Raw genomic sequence first — 16,107 nt, 5'->3', positions numbered from 1 at the left:
CCTTGTCTCATACCCCAGACCTCATTATAACAAAGTTGCATCTTATACAAAAATAAATTTGTTATATCTAAACATTCGTTATGCAGGTTTATTCCTAACACTATATCTATGGCAAGACTATTTTTCATCTACTTCCTTATCACCTATAATTTGTTATATCCTGGATTGTTATATCGGGGTTTGAGTGTATCACTTCTGCATAAGAAAACTTCCTACAAGAAGTACCGCACATAAAATTGTACAATGGACTGCTAAAATATATCGTAGGTGGTTAGTATTCGAAAAAAAAGTCACAGTTTCGCCAAAGAGGCGAAGCAATGAATGCGATCTAGCTTCGGCTTCTCAATGCTAAAGTTCTGCTTGCTTCAGTCTAACACCGTGGAGAACCTAACGACCATCGATCACAGTTAAAAGGCGATCCTGCAATATTACTGAGAATAGCTGAGGCTCCACCCAGTACCGCACAAGTACCTTTCGGCCGTGGATTCTGCGGCGTTGGCACCATACAGACACACAAACATCCACAGATTACATACGTATTATCCCACAGAATACCAATACATATGCCGGCGGAGTGAGAGCACACTGACACCGAACCACAGCACATGGGAATGCACAGCTAGCACCGAAGGGCAGGAAGAGATTATCAGCAGGCTTATGTGAAAGGCAGTGCAGTCCAGTCCTGCACTCGGAGACCAGCTGAGGCTAGTCAAGAGGGATGAAAGGATTGCAAGGCAGGATGGCGGGTGGAAAGAATGGTTAAAATTAGTTTCATCAAAAATAGAGCAAGAAATCTGACACCATCCAATCTACCGATAGATGCGAGCTTTCGACTCTCATTTATTTGCTAATTATTTGCTGATAATGACCACTGCAAGCAAGTGTGTGCTCGCAGAATCGGCACTTTTCCTTAGGCTGTGTCAATGTAAAACGCGAGAAGACTATTTCAATATACAATCGTCTGTAGGCACAGGTTGCATTGGAAAGGTCACAGCACTGTCATAAGTTCAAAGCCTCCAGATCTTGAAACCTCCATGAGCACAGTGCGCTATCACTGACGATGACAAGTGCGGGCTCTCGATTGACTGTGGCAGGGCCTTTTTCTCTCCTTCTTCATTAAGGGTGAGCTTGCTGTCAGTCTGCACTCATCATCACCATCTGTGATGCCATCACCATTTCAATATTCCTCCATTCGACTGCTGGTCCTCGTTGGATATTCCAAGACTAGAGGCATTGCTGAAAGAAGCCAGAAGTCTGAATGAGCTACGCTGCAAAGGTGTTGTAGAAGAATTGATAGCTGAGCAAGTTGGTGATAGTTCTTTAATATTTTAAAGGCAGTGTATAAATGACACAGGCAAGAAAAGAGTTCTTCACTAGCAGCTGAATATTTTTACATTGAAGCACACTTAATAGCTTACAACAGGCTAATGCATGTGAGGACTTAGCACACAACATTTGCAGGCACCATTCTGAATCTAATAAACTAAAGACATGAAAATTCCCATCCCTTCCACATGAACAGCCACAAAAAAAAAAAAGATTGATATGGTGAGAAACGAAGTGATCAGTGCATCAGCTCTCCCATCTTAGCCTGGCATGATAATGACAAACTATAGTTCTTCACTAGCAGCTAAATATTTTTACATTAAAGCACACTTAATAGCTGACAACAGGCTAACACATGTGAGGACTTAGCACAGAACATTTGGAGGCACCATTATAAATCTAATAAACTAAAAAACATGAAAATTCCCACCCCTTCCACGTGAACAGCCACAAAAAAAAATATTGATATGTTGAGAAACAAAGTGATCAGTGCATCAGCTCTCCCTCCATAGCCTGGCATGATAATGTGGTTCGGGACCACAGCAATCTTCTTTGTGCCTACTCACATGAAAGTGATTAGAATTTTCCATGCCTGGTATTCGTTTCTAGGATTAAAAATGGTGCCTTCTGACCTCATGTGTAAAGTGGCCACTTTTGTGACAGGTCCTCAGTATTTAAGTGTGCTTGTATTTTCATTATCATTTACTTCAGAAGTTCAGTGCTGTAGGGTGTCAATACTTCTTTTTGTCTATGTCATTTCTGAACTGTTGTCAAAGTACTTTGTTCAAATGCAAAGGTGCTGTCAAATCTGGCAGACTGGCACAAGAGCATACACAGTCCGAGAGAAGGTAATTAATAATAATTTATGGAGTTTGACTAGCTAAACCATAATACAATTAGGACGCACGCAATAGTGGAGTGCTCCAGATACTTCGACCACCTGCGGTTCTCGAATGTGCGACTAGATCCAAGTAAACGGGCCTCCAGCTAGCCTACATTGAAAATGCAACTGTTTGCAGCCACGATTGAACCTGCAATTTTCCGGTCAGCAGCCGGGCCCCATAACCACTGTGGGTGGGACGACCAATCCGAAGGGGCATTTCATGGCACTGAGAGAAAGAAATTGCTGCGACATCCGCAGTGAAATTCAAAAACAATTTTGCGAATCCCAGCAAACACTTCAATTCAGCAAGTGTAGTACTTTCTGCTGAAGACTAACCTTGGATATACACAGTTATCGTAGAATTTGTAGAATTTGTGCATGTATCCCGCATAATGACACACTAACTAAATAGTGCACGCAAGAGGCATTCTTCAACTCCCGTGACAATCCCAGCTTTATGAAACAACTTTAGCTTCACCACTGACTGTAACAATAACAGCACATTTGGAATACCATTACGACTTACCACGAAGACACAGATAAACTGAATAACTATTAGCCATGAAATCGACCTAGAGGTGGCAGCAAAGTCGCCGTGTTAGTGCAGATACAGTCGATTCTTGATAATTCATCAAGTCACAGCAGAATAAAAAGATGAAGTAGTGTAATATTATAGGGCCCCTGCTCAGCCCTTGCCTGCTCTGCAATACTACAGCACAAGATGCAAAGGCGTCGCATAGGCGACCCGCACCGCGGAGAGCCCACAAGAAAAATTATCAGAGTAAATGTTGGCGAAATTTCACTGTTATAACATTACCTCGTAACATTTTCATTCTCCCGTAAGAAAAAATTTAGTGATTACTGTTGTGGCAAAAAATTTCGCCTTGCTTGGTTTTCCCAGCGTGCAGCAAGAGTGACCACTGCCAAATGTGGGCAGGCTCACCCCCCCCCCCTAACTTTTCTCTTTTCATCCCCCCCCCCCCCCGGCTGGTACGCCTATGACTATGCATCTGCTTCGCTTCAAACATTTGTTTACAAGCAAAGCGTTGCTCCTTGAAGCCCTGAGGTGCTTATTTCTCATTTTTAGACTGTTGGGAATATAAACACGCAAACTGTTAAATAGTAGTGGAAAAGCAGCACATATTTTCTGATAGGGAAGTGCAAAAAGTATGAATTAACCGAATGATTAAGTTTGAATTAAGAGGCTTGTAAATACATTGAAAGAATAGAGGGCAAGAAAAAAATTTTGTTTTGTTAGAATGAACCGAAAGTATGAATTATCAGAGTTAGAATTATTGCGAGTCTACTGTATATTGCTCGCAGTGTGTGTGGAAGTACATGGGGCTGCTGGTTTTATGTCATCATTCTGCGCTCCATAGGTCTTGAAAACATTTCAATTTTCAAGGGGAGGTATTGTTTGGCTCCACAACGCCACACATACAGCACTAAGCCAGAGATTAGCTTTTATTCCACTACAGAGGAGGCCCAACATCACCAATGGGGGCTTTTCAGGTGTTCGAACTTCAAGGCACTTTCAGATGCTGATTTGAAAATGCAAAGTGGCGCACTTACACCTTGGGACAGCGGTTCCGACGATCAAGAAATATTGTCGCTGTCTTCGAGATTGTGGGATTGCATCCAACAGGAGACCGTTGGAGAGTACATGTTGGTCTGATAGATGCCTGCACACCATGTGGTTTTGTCAGCAGCCTCTTTTGCATATGCACTGGCACCTTCCACGACTTTCACAGGTCCTGGAGTCGCTATTCTTGGTCCTCTACAATACAGAGGATGCTGCTTTGTAACCTAAAGACAGAGAGAGAGATAAGGTGTCACAACAATGTGGGGACACATTTGACTTGCAATTCGATGAAGGATAGCAACTATTGGGGCATATCGTCCCGAAACCACGATATGATTATGAAGGACACCATAGCGAAGGGCTTCGAAAATTTCGTCTACCTAATGCCACTAAATACAGTGACCTCGGACATTTTAGCCTCTACGGAAAATGTGCCCACCAAGGTTGGGATTCGATTCCACGACCTTTGCATCAACAGTTGCGCACTACAACTACGAGAGCAACGAACGCAACGGGTGAATCCCAATACAGCGAAGTATCGTAACAAATACAGTATAGTCAAGAGTTTGACGGAATCTTGTCTGGTCAGGGAAAAACAGCGGAAGAACACAGAAAACTGACCAAGATAAAATGCAAAAAAAATTTTTAAGACTTTTTGGTACAGAAAATTTTAGCGAGTGGCAAGTTTGAGTGAGTCCGGCTCAGGAAAACTTTTCTGAGTGAGTCCCAAGCACAAAATATATATTTAATGAGCGAGTTTGAGTGAGCTCCACAATTTTTGCCAACCTATGTAGTGGACTAAAACAAAATTCACTGAGCAAGGTAAAATAAACAGAAATTTTGAAGACTTCTCGGTCCCTTATGTGTAAAGAACCGAAAAGTCTATAAAATTTAATTCTTTTATATAACAATTAAACCTGACTGAGTGCAGAATAAATATGATATTGATTTCATGCTGATTGCACATAGTTACTCAAACTCATTCATTTTGTCATCTCATTTTCTTTCTTGGGACCTAATACCGAGTGCCTTCAAATTATGTTGCACGAGTTGGACACATTTTCATGTAGTCCACTACAGCGCACACCTCAAGGGTTTAGGCACTGCTTCAATTATGCCATGCACTGCTTTACGAACCTATCGTAGATTAATCAAATGACTGAATCCAAGCCTCGTAACTTCATTACAATAAGTTGTAGCAGTACAGTAAAAGCTCGTTCATTTGGATTTCATGATACTGGAAAAAAATTTCCGAATTGACAGAATGCCAAATAATCGAAAGTATCAAGAAAGCAATAAACAAATGTCTATTACGTCAACGCAATTTCATATTGCCACGAACGAAATAACAGACAGCAACGAATCGACGTCTTGCTCGCCCCCCAGACCAGGAAGCAAAGGCTTCTTCTTTTCTTCACTTCCAAGCAATTTCATGCTACAGTTGATGGTTCATACCCATTACCTGTGACATTATTCCCTCTCCTCGAAAAACATCGTCTCGATGCTGGTAGTGAGGGTTGAGGAAAAAAATGAAAAAAAAAAACGATGCTACCATGGAATCCAACAAGTGCGTCGTAAGGAAAAAAAATGGGCTGAAGTCATAGTACTCAATAAAGAAAGGAGTTAGGACACAAGACAATCAAAAAGAAACAAAAGTGACAAAAAAATGGTCATTGCATGGTAAGTCAGTCCACGTTCGATTGATGACGCGAAAAATATGGCTTGAGCTTTGACAGACACATGCACCACATCACTTTGTGGAAACCGACAGGAACGTCTTGAGGAGCTCTCGGGGAGAACTTCGTATGCAACGTCACTGAGTTGGTGTAGAACTTTGTACGGGCCGAAGTAGCGCCGCAGCAACTTTTTGAAGTAGCGCCGCAGCAACTTTTTGTGTAGTTTGTGTAATTTATTGCCTGAATATATGAATAAACTTGAGATAAATAATGAGACACACACACACAGGGAACGTGTGTGTCTTTTTCATTTTTTCCCATGAATTGCAACGAGATATGGGGCTAATGTGCCTGCATTTTGGGTGCGTTCGTGTCCCCACGGTTAATGCATCGAGCAGACGCCGGCCCCGATAACTAAATTTATAGTCCTGCACATTCGAGCACTCAATATGCTCATCTATTCTAGCTTGTCTATACCAGCATCTCTAAATCCATCCCGCAGAAACAGGCAGTAGACCACAAAATAATGGTGGTCAACAAAACAATGCTGCCCGCATCTTCTCAGCGGAGGGGCTTGCTCGGAGACGTGATGCACGTGTGACCGTTTGCTCGGATGCCAGAGAGGATAGAGAAGAGATTTAGCTTGCAAAGGCAACGTGGGGCAAGCAGCATGGGATTTGAGCTCGTCTCCTCGCATCATCTTTTTGCACCGCTTCAAAATGCCACTTTTTTCAGCTCGTAATGAATTGATTGAAACATTTTTTGTGGCATAATGCTCTTCATCAGACACCAACAACTGCCACGGCCCAACTAGGGGACCTGGCGAGTAACCCTTCAAATGTCCAAGTTTTTCAACAGTGCAATGGGTGAGGGAATGTGATAACGGATTCTACCTTGTCATTACGTTGAAAGTCGGGAAAGTTGTTATGGCAGCATATCCTGAAAACAATGTGCAGCAGGACAGGACACATACAAAAAAAGGATAAACAGGAGACAAAAAAGGTGCCCACAAGCTACAAGTTGTGCTTTTTTGTCCCCTTTTTTTGTTTGTCCCATGCTACTTCAGTCTTTTCAGAAGATTATCACCAGCTTGTCAATTTATGCATCAAATTCAGCAAGATTGACAACAAGTAGATAGCCCTTGTGCCAATTCAAATACCAGTTATCAAGTTTTGTGGCATTGGAACATTGGAAGTGCCACGTGTACGAAACATTCACACATCTGTACCAACAGGAATTTCGCCGTGAAAATATCGAGGAATCTGTCAGTGCAGTATGCAATCCTAAAATCCTGATGTAACTTTTAATGACGGTAATAGTACTAATATGCATAAAGGTGCACCTTTGATTGGCTGTGGCACATTCGCTGGTGGGCAGGCGTTGTAGAAACCTTGTGTTCAATTTGCGTCGATACATGGTGTATCTTGGGGACTATATTAGCCTCTGTTGATTTGGACACGGTTTTCTCACACGATGTGTACTGGTTGCGCTGCAAAGAACGGTTATATTGAGCGACTTCTGTTGGTCAAGCCGATGATGCAACCTAGTGGCAGGAAAAGCAGAATGTGATATAAGGCATCCAACAATGTCATTAACTGCAAAAGCCGATTTCACTGCATTGAACTGGGAATTAGTATGCCTGAACATTGCACTTTAAATGTAAGTGGGAATGAGCGTCTACACGGCAACCGAGAAAATACTGGATACTAGACAAAAAACGCTAGACACCAAAATAAATCTAAGAGAGATAACTTCGTTGGAGTTCAATGTCCCAAAATAATATGACCACGAGAGATGTCACAGTGAAGGGCTTGACAAATTTCGACCACCTAGGGACATAAATCATGCATTTAAACCCGAGTACATGGGCCTATGTCATTCTCGCCTTCATAAAAAATTTCCACAGAGGTTTGATTCTGTGACCTCAGCAGTGGGACACCACAGCGAACATTTCTTGCTTTTATCTGTCTGGTAACAATTATGATAGATTAAAATGACTTATAGTGGGTACAAATCCACAACTTTCGAATTGGAAGGCTGCGCTTTCGGGTCGTCTGCGCTGGCCATGGACGAAAGCTTTCCATCTTAAGGACTTTCTCTCCTCACCTCGGATTTTCCGGCATGAAACCTTGTGCAGCGGTGCGAGCATTTAATTTTGTAAAAGCCGCAGCCACAACGAGGTTCTCAAGGAGGCTATGGGGCAGAAAGAGGGGTCAAAGGATGAAAGTACCACAAAGTACCTTGCACTTGTTTATGTACTCGTGTACTTCAAAATGCAAGGCTGCGAAATAACGAAAAAATTGGCGCCTTCATCTTTCTACAGGGGGGGGGGGGGGGCGACTTGAGTAAATCCGTCGCTAAGTGGAGGGGATATGGCATGAATGTTGCGTCTACTCGAGTCAAGGAAAGCGTTAAGTCAATCGACAGACAAGTAAAGACGCCCTTCACTGAATCCCGGAACGCGCTCTGCGGCTTATATACACACCCCCCGCATTCGAGGAAGACGAGACGAGCCGAGCATGCGCAGTGGGGGTGCAGACAACGCAGACGCCAAAGTGCAACATCGTAAGACTAAGAAATCCTCCGCATTTAAAAAGTTCGCTCTAGCCATCTGAAGCTTAAAAAACGGCAAAGCTGGTGAACGACCCACAGCACTTGCCAGCATTTCATGTGTTTTGCATTGCATCGAACCAAGCTTAGCGTGATAGATTACAGTTAAAGGGACCGACTATGCCTTTTTTTCAACAGAGTGTTTCCCGGCTTGCCTTTCGTAGTGTTCGTTGTGGCAGCAGTTAATCCCAAAAGCATGTAGTTGTTTATAAGCAGCATTTTTCGATCTGAAAGGCTCTGAATACTGATTTTCCTTTTTGTCCAGCGAGCATTCATAGTGATGGCGGTAGCCCTTCTCGTGACTTGTGCATGCTATCGTTGTGCTTTCGCAGCAGTTCCCATAACTACACTTAGCCACATTTATTCTGAGCTTTACAACTATTCTTTAAAATAACAAGCCGTTACAATGAGATCATGTGGCTTTATACAACTTCCCAGTATTTGTACTGCATTGCACGTGCCTGTGTCGTGGATGCCTTGTCCCAGTCATCATTACTCTCTCAACACAGGAGCCAAGCCAAGTCACCAAATATGTCACTGCACATAGCGCGGCTGTGCCGAGCAGAGGCACACGTTATTTCTGAGACAAAATGTAGGTATAAGAACCACGTCACCCCAAAATCTTAGTGACCTGTATACTGCATGCATGGTTTCATGAGCACGCAGAAATGTTGCTCAAGAAGCGCTGACGAGCATGGGATGATTACGTCATGCAAAGGCAACGCCACTTCAACACGTACTACTAACGCAGGCTTATATGTACATTTTTATGAAGTAATATCTTTTACTCTGAAGAAGGAAACAATCTTTCAATACCAGCAATAAAATATTGAGCGTGTATACTAGTCTACGATCACGTGACAGAGTACATCGAATAATAGTTTACGACTCCAGGTGACGCCACAGGCCATTTCTCACAATTTTCAATGAATAAATAAATATCTAACTCCACTTCTCACGAGAAAAACAAGGTTGCTCTGAGTCACTATGAGGGACAATCTTTCCATTCGTGCAGTCATCTCGTTTCATGTTTTGGACAGTTGTCAGTTCATTTGAAAAATTGCCAGGTCTGCACTGAACGAGCAGCCGAGTTGCAGCGAAAGCTAGAAGAGTGGCTTTTCAGAACCTTTTCTAAACACTCTTCGGGTAACTGCTGTGAGTACGCTTGCCGAGTACCCACTAGGCCATAATCATAATGTTTGTGTAGATGGCCAGCATTCTCTATGCTATCTTTCGTCATTCTTCGGAGAATTGTAGTATCCGCTACTCACTTGCTAGAAATCTTGTGTAATTTTTTAATTCAGTGGCTGACGACATCAAAAAATTATGCCTGAAGGGAGTATGCACCACAGTTAATAGGTGATCAAGAACAAGTTTTCTAATGGGTTGGAACTCGCTCGTTACCCAGTTTGCATGGAGCAGTGTCTGGTTGTTTTTTAATGTTTTAAAACACTTAATTACTCATATTATTGTGATTACTTCCCGACATCAAGCCTACCTAAGGCCAGTTTAGAAATGAGTTATAAGCACTGGCGTGGCTCAGTGGTAGTATACTGGGCTGGCATGCAGCGGACCCGGGTTCGAATCCTATTGTGTCCTTCCTGTCTTTTATCTAGTTTTTTTTTCTTCTTGCGATACTGGTTACGGACACTAGCAGCAGAGAACTACGGCGCCGCACGTTACCGGTGTTTTGATCTCAACAGCCTTTGCTGTAAAACTACAGCCTGTCATGAGTACGGATCCAGAGGGAGGGTGATCGCTTCCCCCCACCCCCCAAACAAAACCTGTGTAAGCACCAGTCTCCCCCCCCCCCCCCCTTTAAGAGTGCTTGTCCACCTCTTACCACCAATTAGAATAAACGAGTGGGACCATTTTGAGCACACATAACTCTTATTAATACGGCTTCTTCCTGCTACTAAAAACAAAAATGTTAGGACCCCCACCCCCTCCGGAGTTACTTCAGGCCGCTGCCCCCCTCTCCCAACATAAAATCCTCCTCTGCCTGCAACAGACCTAGGTCAAACCCCAAAGCAGAATTGCGAGCACACCTGGATGTGGCCCCTCAAGGTAGAAAGGCGGGCCTTTCGTCACATAATTGTGCTCGGCTCGACTCTCACCTGGCACACTTCGCTTGGCCCGCTTCCTCGCCGCGCTCGCTTCGCGTTCCTGTCGAGCATAGTCGGGATCCGATTTCCGTTTACGGTTACATTCTCGGGCCGCAGCACGCCTAGCTTCGAGGCAAACGGCCTCCTCTTCGGCTGTGCGAACTTTGCACGGCCGACCCGTTGCTTCCGAATGTCTAAACCGTACCCTGGTGGTGTTGCCTGAACACGGCCGAGCAAGCGCTGGCGCGCCCCTACAGAGAACATCTGGAGCTGGACGTAGACATACATGGTTGCTAAGCGACAACTATGCCGACGTCACACCAGCTGCGCAGCATGGATAGGGTGGCTAGCATGAAAAGGTCTATTTGGCATGGAGGACAACTTTGCTGATAAACAACGGTGCGGATATCACTGTAGTTGCTGCACTCTGCCGGAACTCGATCTTGTTGGAGCATGGAGCACACCGATGACGACGTGACGGTGCTGTTTGTCGTTGATGCTACTGCGGCCTTGGTCAGGTTGTAGTACAACCACAGGGGGTCGCATACCTTGCAGATGTGCCCGAAGCTCCTATCCAGGAACTCGCGCTTGAACTGCGCTGCCTTCGCCGCCGACTCGCATTGCCGCGCCGCTTCGAGATTCGCTGCTCGTTGTTTACGTTTCGCTTCGGCTTCGCGTTGCCGCTACGAGATCTGCTACTCGACGTTGACGCTTCAATTCGGCTTCCCGAGCTCGGAGAATGGGGTCCGCTAGCCGCCGTTTCCTTTCGGCTTCGCGAGCCCGAAGTTCGGGATCGGCACGCCGCCGCTCCCGTTTCGCAGCCCGAGCCTTCTTCTCCGCGGACACTGCTGGCATTCATCGCGGCGTTGCGCAGGGGAGGTGCGCGGGCTCTTACACCGTTATACACCGCCGAACTACCGTCCCCAGCGGAGTGTGCAGCTGTCTCACCACCTGTCATGCGCAGAGGATTCCTAGAGGGGAGGGGACCCCACGGGAAGGATGGACAAAGCCCCCACCTAAAAGTGCGGCAGCTTGGGCTAGTTGGTATGGCATGACGATAGTTATAGCGCGAGAACAAAACGACGACACAGAGACAAGTGTCTTTCCTGTCTTTCTTGTCTCTGTGTCATTTTGTTCTCGCGCTATAACTATCGCCCCACCTAAAGCTGCTTGGAATCTAAATAGGCGCTGCGCAGTGCTCCCTACCGGTTGCCCTTCTAACCACCACCATCTAAAAAGTTCTTCCTTTAACTCACGTGCAACCTTGGATGTGGAACGCCGGCAGCAGGGCGGGCCTTTAGACCGGCCAATTGTCGCTGTTTTCGCCTCCGTGCCGCTTCTGCCTCGCGCCTTCGCTTTGCATACTCCGGGTCCAATCTTCGTTGTCGCTTCTCCGGGTCCAATCTTCGTTGTCGCTTCTTGATTCTTTCACTGGCCACGTAAACGGGATCTAATCGTCGTAGACGACAACGCTCACGGTCCGCTGCACGCCGAGCCTCGCGGTAGGCGGCTTCTTCTTCGGCCGTGCGCTTCTTCCTCGGTTTACCCATGGCCAGCGTTGTAGGCAAACACAGCTCGCTCGGCGCCAGGTGTTCCATGGCCAGCCAGGCTCCGCGACTAATCCACACAACACCTACCACTTATCTCCGTCACGGACAGCAGGAAAGAAATCACTACTGCATGACAACAGCTTCGGTGCTGCCCTACTCTTCGTGGCTCGAGTTAGTTACTGTATAATGCTTTCAAGGTAGCATATACAGTACCTCTAGCTCGAGCGGGCGCGCTGCGCAATCTTTACATGTGCCCACAGAACACCTGCTGCCTGCCTCTATGGTGGCTAGAAGGAAGATGCCACTGAGCCAGCACCATCCCGGCCGCGCCTTGAAAGGAGACGTGCTGCTATTTCATTCGGCCGTGGAGCGGCGCGCTAGTCGCCACCATGATCAGTTGAGAGCGCTTGTCAGCCGCTAGTGCGGCACTTTTAGTCGCTTGCTCGTGTGCTCGCAAGCTGCAAAGTCTGCGCTTTCCCTATTTGGACTTGTTCGGGATCAATACGTGCCAATGTGACCATGCAACAGTGATGAGTAAGCAGCAAAGACACTTCTTTGCACCTGGATGCATTGCGGGATATGCTTCGGCCCGCAAACAAGGGAAGAAAGCGTCTCTCTTCTCTGCTCCAGCCGACGATGAACAGCGCAAGGCCTGAGAGCGTACGATTCCTCGCGCTGGCAAACCATTGGAAAAGAACTTCTTTGTGTGCGAAACTCATTTCGACGAAATATTCATCGTCCGTAGCCACAAGCATGTTATCATCGGCTTCTTAGCAACTTAATTGGGAAAAAGCTGTACCTAAGGAGGGTGGGTTCCTGAGTGAATCAAGTGCCGGAGGACTCCACGTCACTCTAACCAGCGCCCTTTTTATCCGGCACAATGTCATGAAAACATTGGGCTATAAATACTTGATGACGTCTTGCCTCTGCCAAGACGCACTTACAATCTTTTTTTGGAATTCTGAAGCAAATGTCTGGCTCGATTGATCACCCTTCGCCGACACAATTTTTGATATCTGTGAATTGCCTCAGTTTATACAGTTCGATACAGTCCCCCTCGAATGGAAACATACCTTTTGGAGTTCCGAGCAGCTTTCTATGTCCTGGCATCCACAGTGATTCAATAAAATTGCAGGATAACTGGATGAGCTGCGAGATTTGAGGCGCCTCAAAGAGCTTCATGGAATTGTTATTGCTCGTGAACCTCTCCCTGACCCCACTGATCTAATTGGACGCAAAAGTGACTACCTGATCACTTATTACGTCAGTGGCTATGTAGCCCGGAAGGTGGTGAAAAATACGAAGTGCAACGAATGTAGCATGTTGTTGCTTTACTCAGAATTCCAGCTTGCTACCGGCAAAATCATGACTTCTGTACCCGTCCGAGTCCCCAAGAGACCTTTTCAAAGCTAAGGAAGATGTATTCGCCTATTGCTTCAGTTTCAACAAGTTGAAAAGTGACAGCATAACAGACCTTATATCTTGCCTGTCTATGAAGAAGTTAAATATGGTCGGCTGTGAACACCACAAAGTGGAAGTGACAAATCAGATAATTATATTCTTTACACTGACCAGAATGCATTTTTTCCTTCCTGGAGAAAATGCCCCCAATAAAAAAAAGTGGAGTGTTAACTCAGCGAACAAGGTTTTTTTATGTTATTGAGTATTACTCATGCTCTGTTGTTTCTTGTGATTTTACTATTGTATTGTTCGCATTGTTATAGATATCCCATTAACAACTGGGATGTCACTGTCTGGTTGTGCTTCACATATATAGAAATCAATTGTTTCGTGAACTGGTTTGTGACTGTACCTATGTTTGCCAATGAAATCTCAATGTGATGTGTGTATGTATGCCCATTGTATCATCGTGTATTTACTGTTCTCTTTAGTTGTCTCATTCACTTGCTTTAGCTGAGTTTCATATAACTTGCAGTTTTCTTCAACCATAATGCATATGTTGTGTTTATTTTCATGTTGTTTTTTGCTGTCGAGAAAATAAATGTCTTGCTTGTAAAATTAAATCTTGATTGCGCAAGTCATAAAAATAACGGCTGCCGATACCTTTACATGCATTGAAACCACGGAGAACACTGCGGCATCAAATTTTAAAATTGCACGGACTTTGTTTTGGTGTCAAGTTCACGGCAAGTTACTTGATTCTCTATCTTCTAAGCTTCGTAGCTGATATACTACGAAGTGAATTGAAAACACTAGTTTTCAGTGCCAATACGTGCTTTGCAGCGCGCCGTCAGAATTGTGACAGGTGGACTTTGTTATAATCCGCACGGTGGCGTGAAATATTTGCAACGAAAAACGACTGATGCGCGGGCGCGAGAAGGGGCATCTCCACGCAGGAATTCCTCCGTGGGCATCTCGAAAGCGACCGCAGCGCCACCGCATCCGGATGAATTCTCGCTCGCTCTCCGGCGCGCCGATTGCTGACACCTCTATGGTGGCTAGAATTGGGAGGTGACGCCAACGGGAGCTCGGAGCCGCTCCTTCGTTTCGAGCAGCGCGGCGGTGGCGCTGTCGGCGGAATGGTGATGCTAGTTACGCGCGCGCGCATTGAGCGCGCGGACCTTTCAAAGATGCTGTTGCTGAAGCATGATTCAGATAAATTGGCGATTCAGATAACTCACTGTGACGATGGCTGACAGAACGCCATTTCAAGCATTAAAAGAAATTGGCTGCCGCTGCAAGACTTCTGTGACGTTGAATCTGCGCAAATTAAAGCTTTCGTTCGCATATCCCTGCAGTGTTTTGGAGTGCAAGGCGACGGCTTTTTTTTAAAAAAAAATATTACCAAAGTTCTGGGCGAGGAAAATAAAACAAATATTTATTGCACATCATATTATTAGGAAGATCTATTGCACATCATGGAATACAGGGTAAAATAAAATGAAAAAATACGCACATTTACATACGCTCGGGAGTAGTTAAAAACATTGAAACATTGCACACAGACAGCGCATCGCTTGGCACTAAGTAATAAGAGGCATACAATCACTTTCCACTCGGCAAAAAAAAATCAATAGAGCTTAAAGTTACAATATCAAACTCAGAGCACGCGTCTAAGCTTCAGCAATTTCATTCTTTCCTGCTTAGCGTTTCGTTTGCTGTTCTGGGCTTTGACATGAAAGTGGAGCCTAGTAAGAACATAAAACTTGATAATTTTGTTTGTGAGGGACATACTGTGGTCAGGGCAGCCAACAAGTGTAAGCTTTCTTAACTGCAAGAAGGAAACCAAGTCCATGATGCTGTCAGGTTTGACTTCTGTAACACTGAAGCAGTGGGTAAAAGTGTTCTCGAGAGTGGTCACGAGTTCACTGAGCTTGACTGATGGGTACAGCAGGCCTCCTCGGTCAATAGCAGCCGTGAGGGATGCTGCAGCTGGAGATGGATCGTTCTCGCCTTGTAGGAGCTGCTGGCTGCACTCTGCACATTTGGTGCTTGCAACGCTTTTTCTTGCCACATATCCAGCCATGTGGAATATGAGTCTGGCATCGCTGCTTTGCACGACCATGTCTGCATGCTCGGTGCCGTGGCCGTATTCATTGAGCACTTCATGTGCTTCGGCAAGGTTTCCTACGTCAAGAAGCTCGTCTAATTTCCTCCGAGGAGTGAGGTCCTTTCCGTTGTCAGCTCCCAGCAGACTTCTCAGCAGTCCTGAGGACACATTGCTTCCTTTCGGTGGTTTTGCCAAATTCTGGAAGCTCAAAGTGTTGACCGAGATTAGGAACTGGGAGGCAGTCGGATGATCATTGCATCCAGACATTTGTCGGACGATTCCAAACAGCCTCTCCAGGGGGTCCTGACTCAAGCGGCATGTCATCATATAGCTGAAGTTCAACTTCATCGTCAGGTAGCGGAGAAGGTGTAGCGTGCTTGATAAGGTAACACGAAGCCCCTCGGCTGTACTGCGGCTTAGGAAACCTCCGGAGCCAGCAGCTGTTTCCCAATCGTCCAGGTAAGTCAAGAAGTTTTGAATGCACTTCTCGTGCATCCCTCCAGGCTTAAGTGCACCCGAACTGCACCTTGAAGTCATGGCCTCAATGAGCCTTCTCATTCTTTCCACAAAGCTGACTGTCGCCGCTGTGCTCCCATGCTTTTCTTCGATGGTTGCATTGTACAAGAAAAGGCCTCTGAGGACTTCATCACTGTAAAGCCGCACTGCATAATTTACCCTCATTTTCTCAAAGCCATTGGGATGCACAACCGATTTGCTAATATGAGGCATGGCTTTGAGAGTCGTGTCATGCTGTTCATCAAGCTTCCGGGCACAGTCAATAGGGTCAACACTGGCATGGCCTTCTGGCAGTTTCACGCCCGTTCGAACAAAGGTGTTCCTCACACATTTAAGAAGGTGTGGGAA

At 45.5% G+C, this 16,107-nt stretch overlaps 1 protein-coding gene across 3 annotated transcripts; it reads right to left on the bottom strand.

Moving 5' to 3' along the window:
- Positions 1-810: 810 nt before the first annotated feature.
- On the bottom strand, positions 811-12,033 carry LOC142769082 (uncharacterized). Of its 3 annotated transcripts, none has more exons than XR_012885645.1 (4): positions 11,439-12,033; positions 6,810-6,956; positions 3,782-3,986; positions 811-1,236 (listed from the first exon to the last, which is right to left on the bottom strand). XR_012885645.1 is itself a non-coding variant. In XM_075871935.1 (4 exons), exons 1-3 carry the CDS (start codon positions 11,778-11,780, stop codon positions 3,806-3,808), a joined length of 699 nt encoding a protein of 232 aa, XP_075728050.1. In that variant the 5' UTR covers positions 11,781-12,028; the 3' UTR covers positions 811-1,236; positions 3,782-3,805. The 3 variants fall into 3 exon arrangements, 2 of the variants coding, with proteins under 2 accessions (XP_075728050.1, XP_075728051.1); XM_075871935.1 differs by having other exon boundaries at positions 3,782-4,015; positions 11,439-12,028; XM_075871936.1 differs by lacking the exon at positions 11,439-12,033 and adding an exon at positions 10,195-11,293 and having other exon boundaries at positions 3,782-4,015.
- Between the last annotated feature and the right edge of the window lie 4,074 nt (positions 12,034-16,107).

This window comes from Rhipicephalus microplus, chromosome 8 (assembly GCF_043290135.1).
Source record: "Rhipicephalus microplus isolate Deutch F79 chromosome 8, USDA_Rmic, whole genome shotgun sequence".
Taxonomy (NCBI): Eukaryota; Metazoa; Arthropoda; class Arachnida; order Ixodida; family Ixodidae; genus Rhipicephalus; species Rhipicephalus microplus.
Note: the sequence above shows the minus strand (reverse complement) of the source record. Positions and strands in the feature narration are given on the sequence as shown.

Bases quoted from the DNA above. Each gene is read 5' to 3' on its own strand.
- LOC142769082 (XM_075871935.1), bottom strand. From the start codon at position 11,780: ATGGAACACCTGGCGCCGAGCGAGCTGTGTTTGCCTACAACGCTGGCC. The intron at 6,957-11,438 runs GTGAGTTAAAGG...CGTTCTTTGCAG, and splicing joins TTCCACATCCAAGGTTGCAC to CGCAACCAGTACACATCGTG. The intron at 4,016-6,809 runs GTGCACCTTTAT...CTCTGTCTTTAG, and splicing joins TGTGCCACAGCCAATCAAAG to GTTACAAAGCAGCATCCTCT.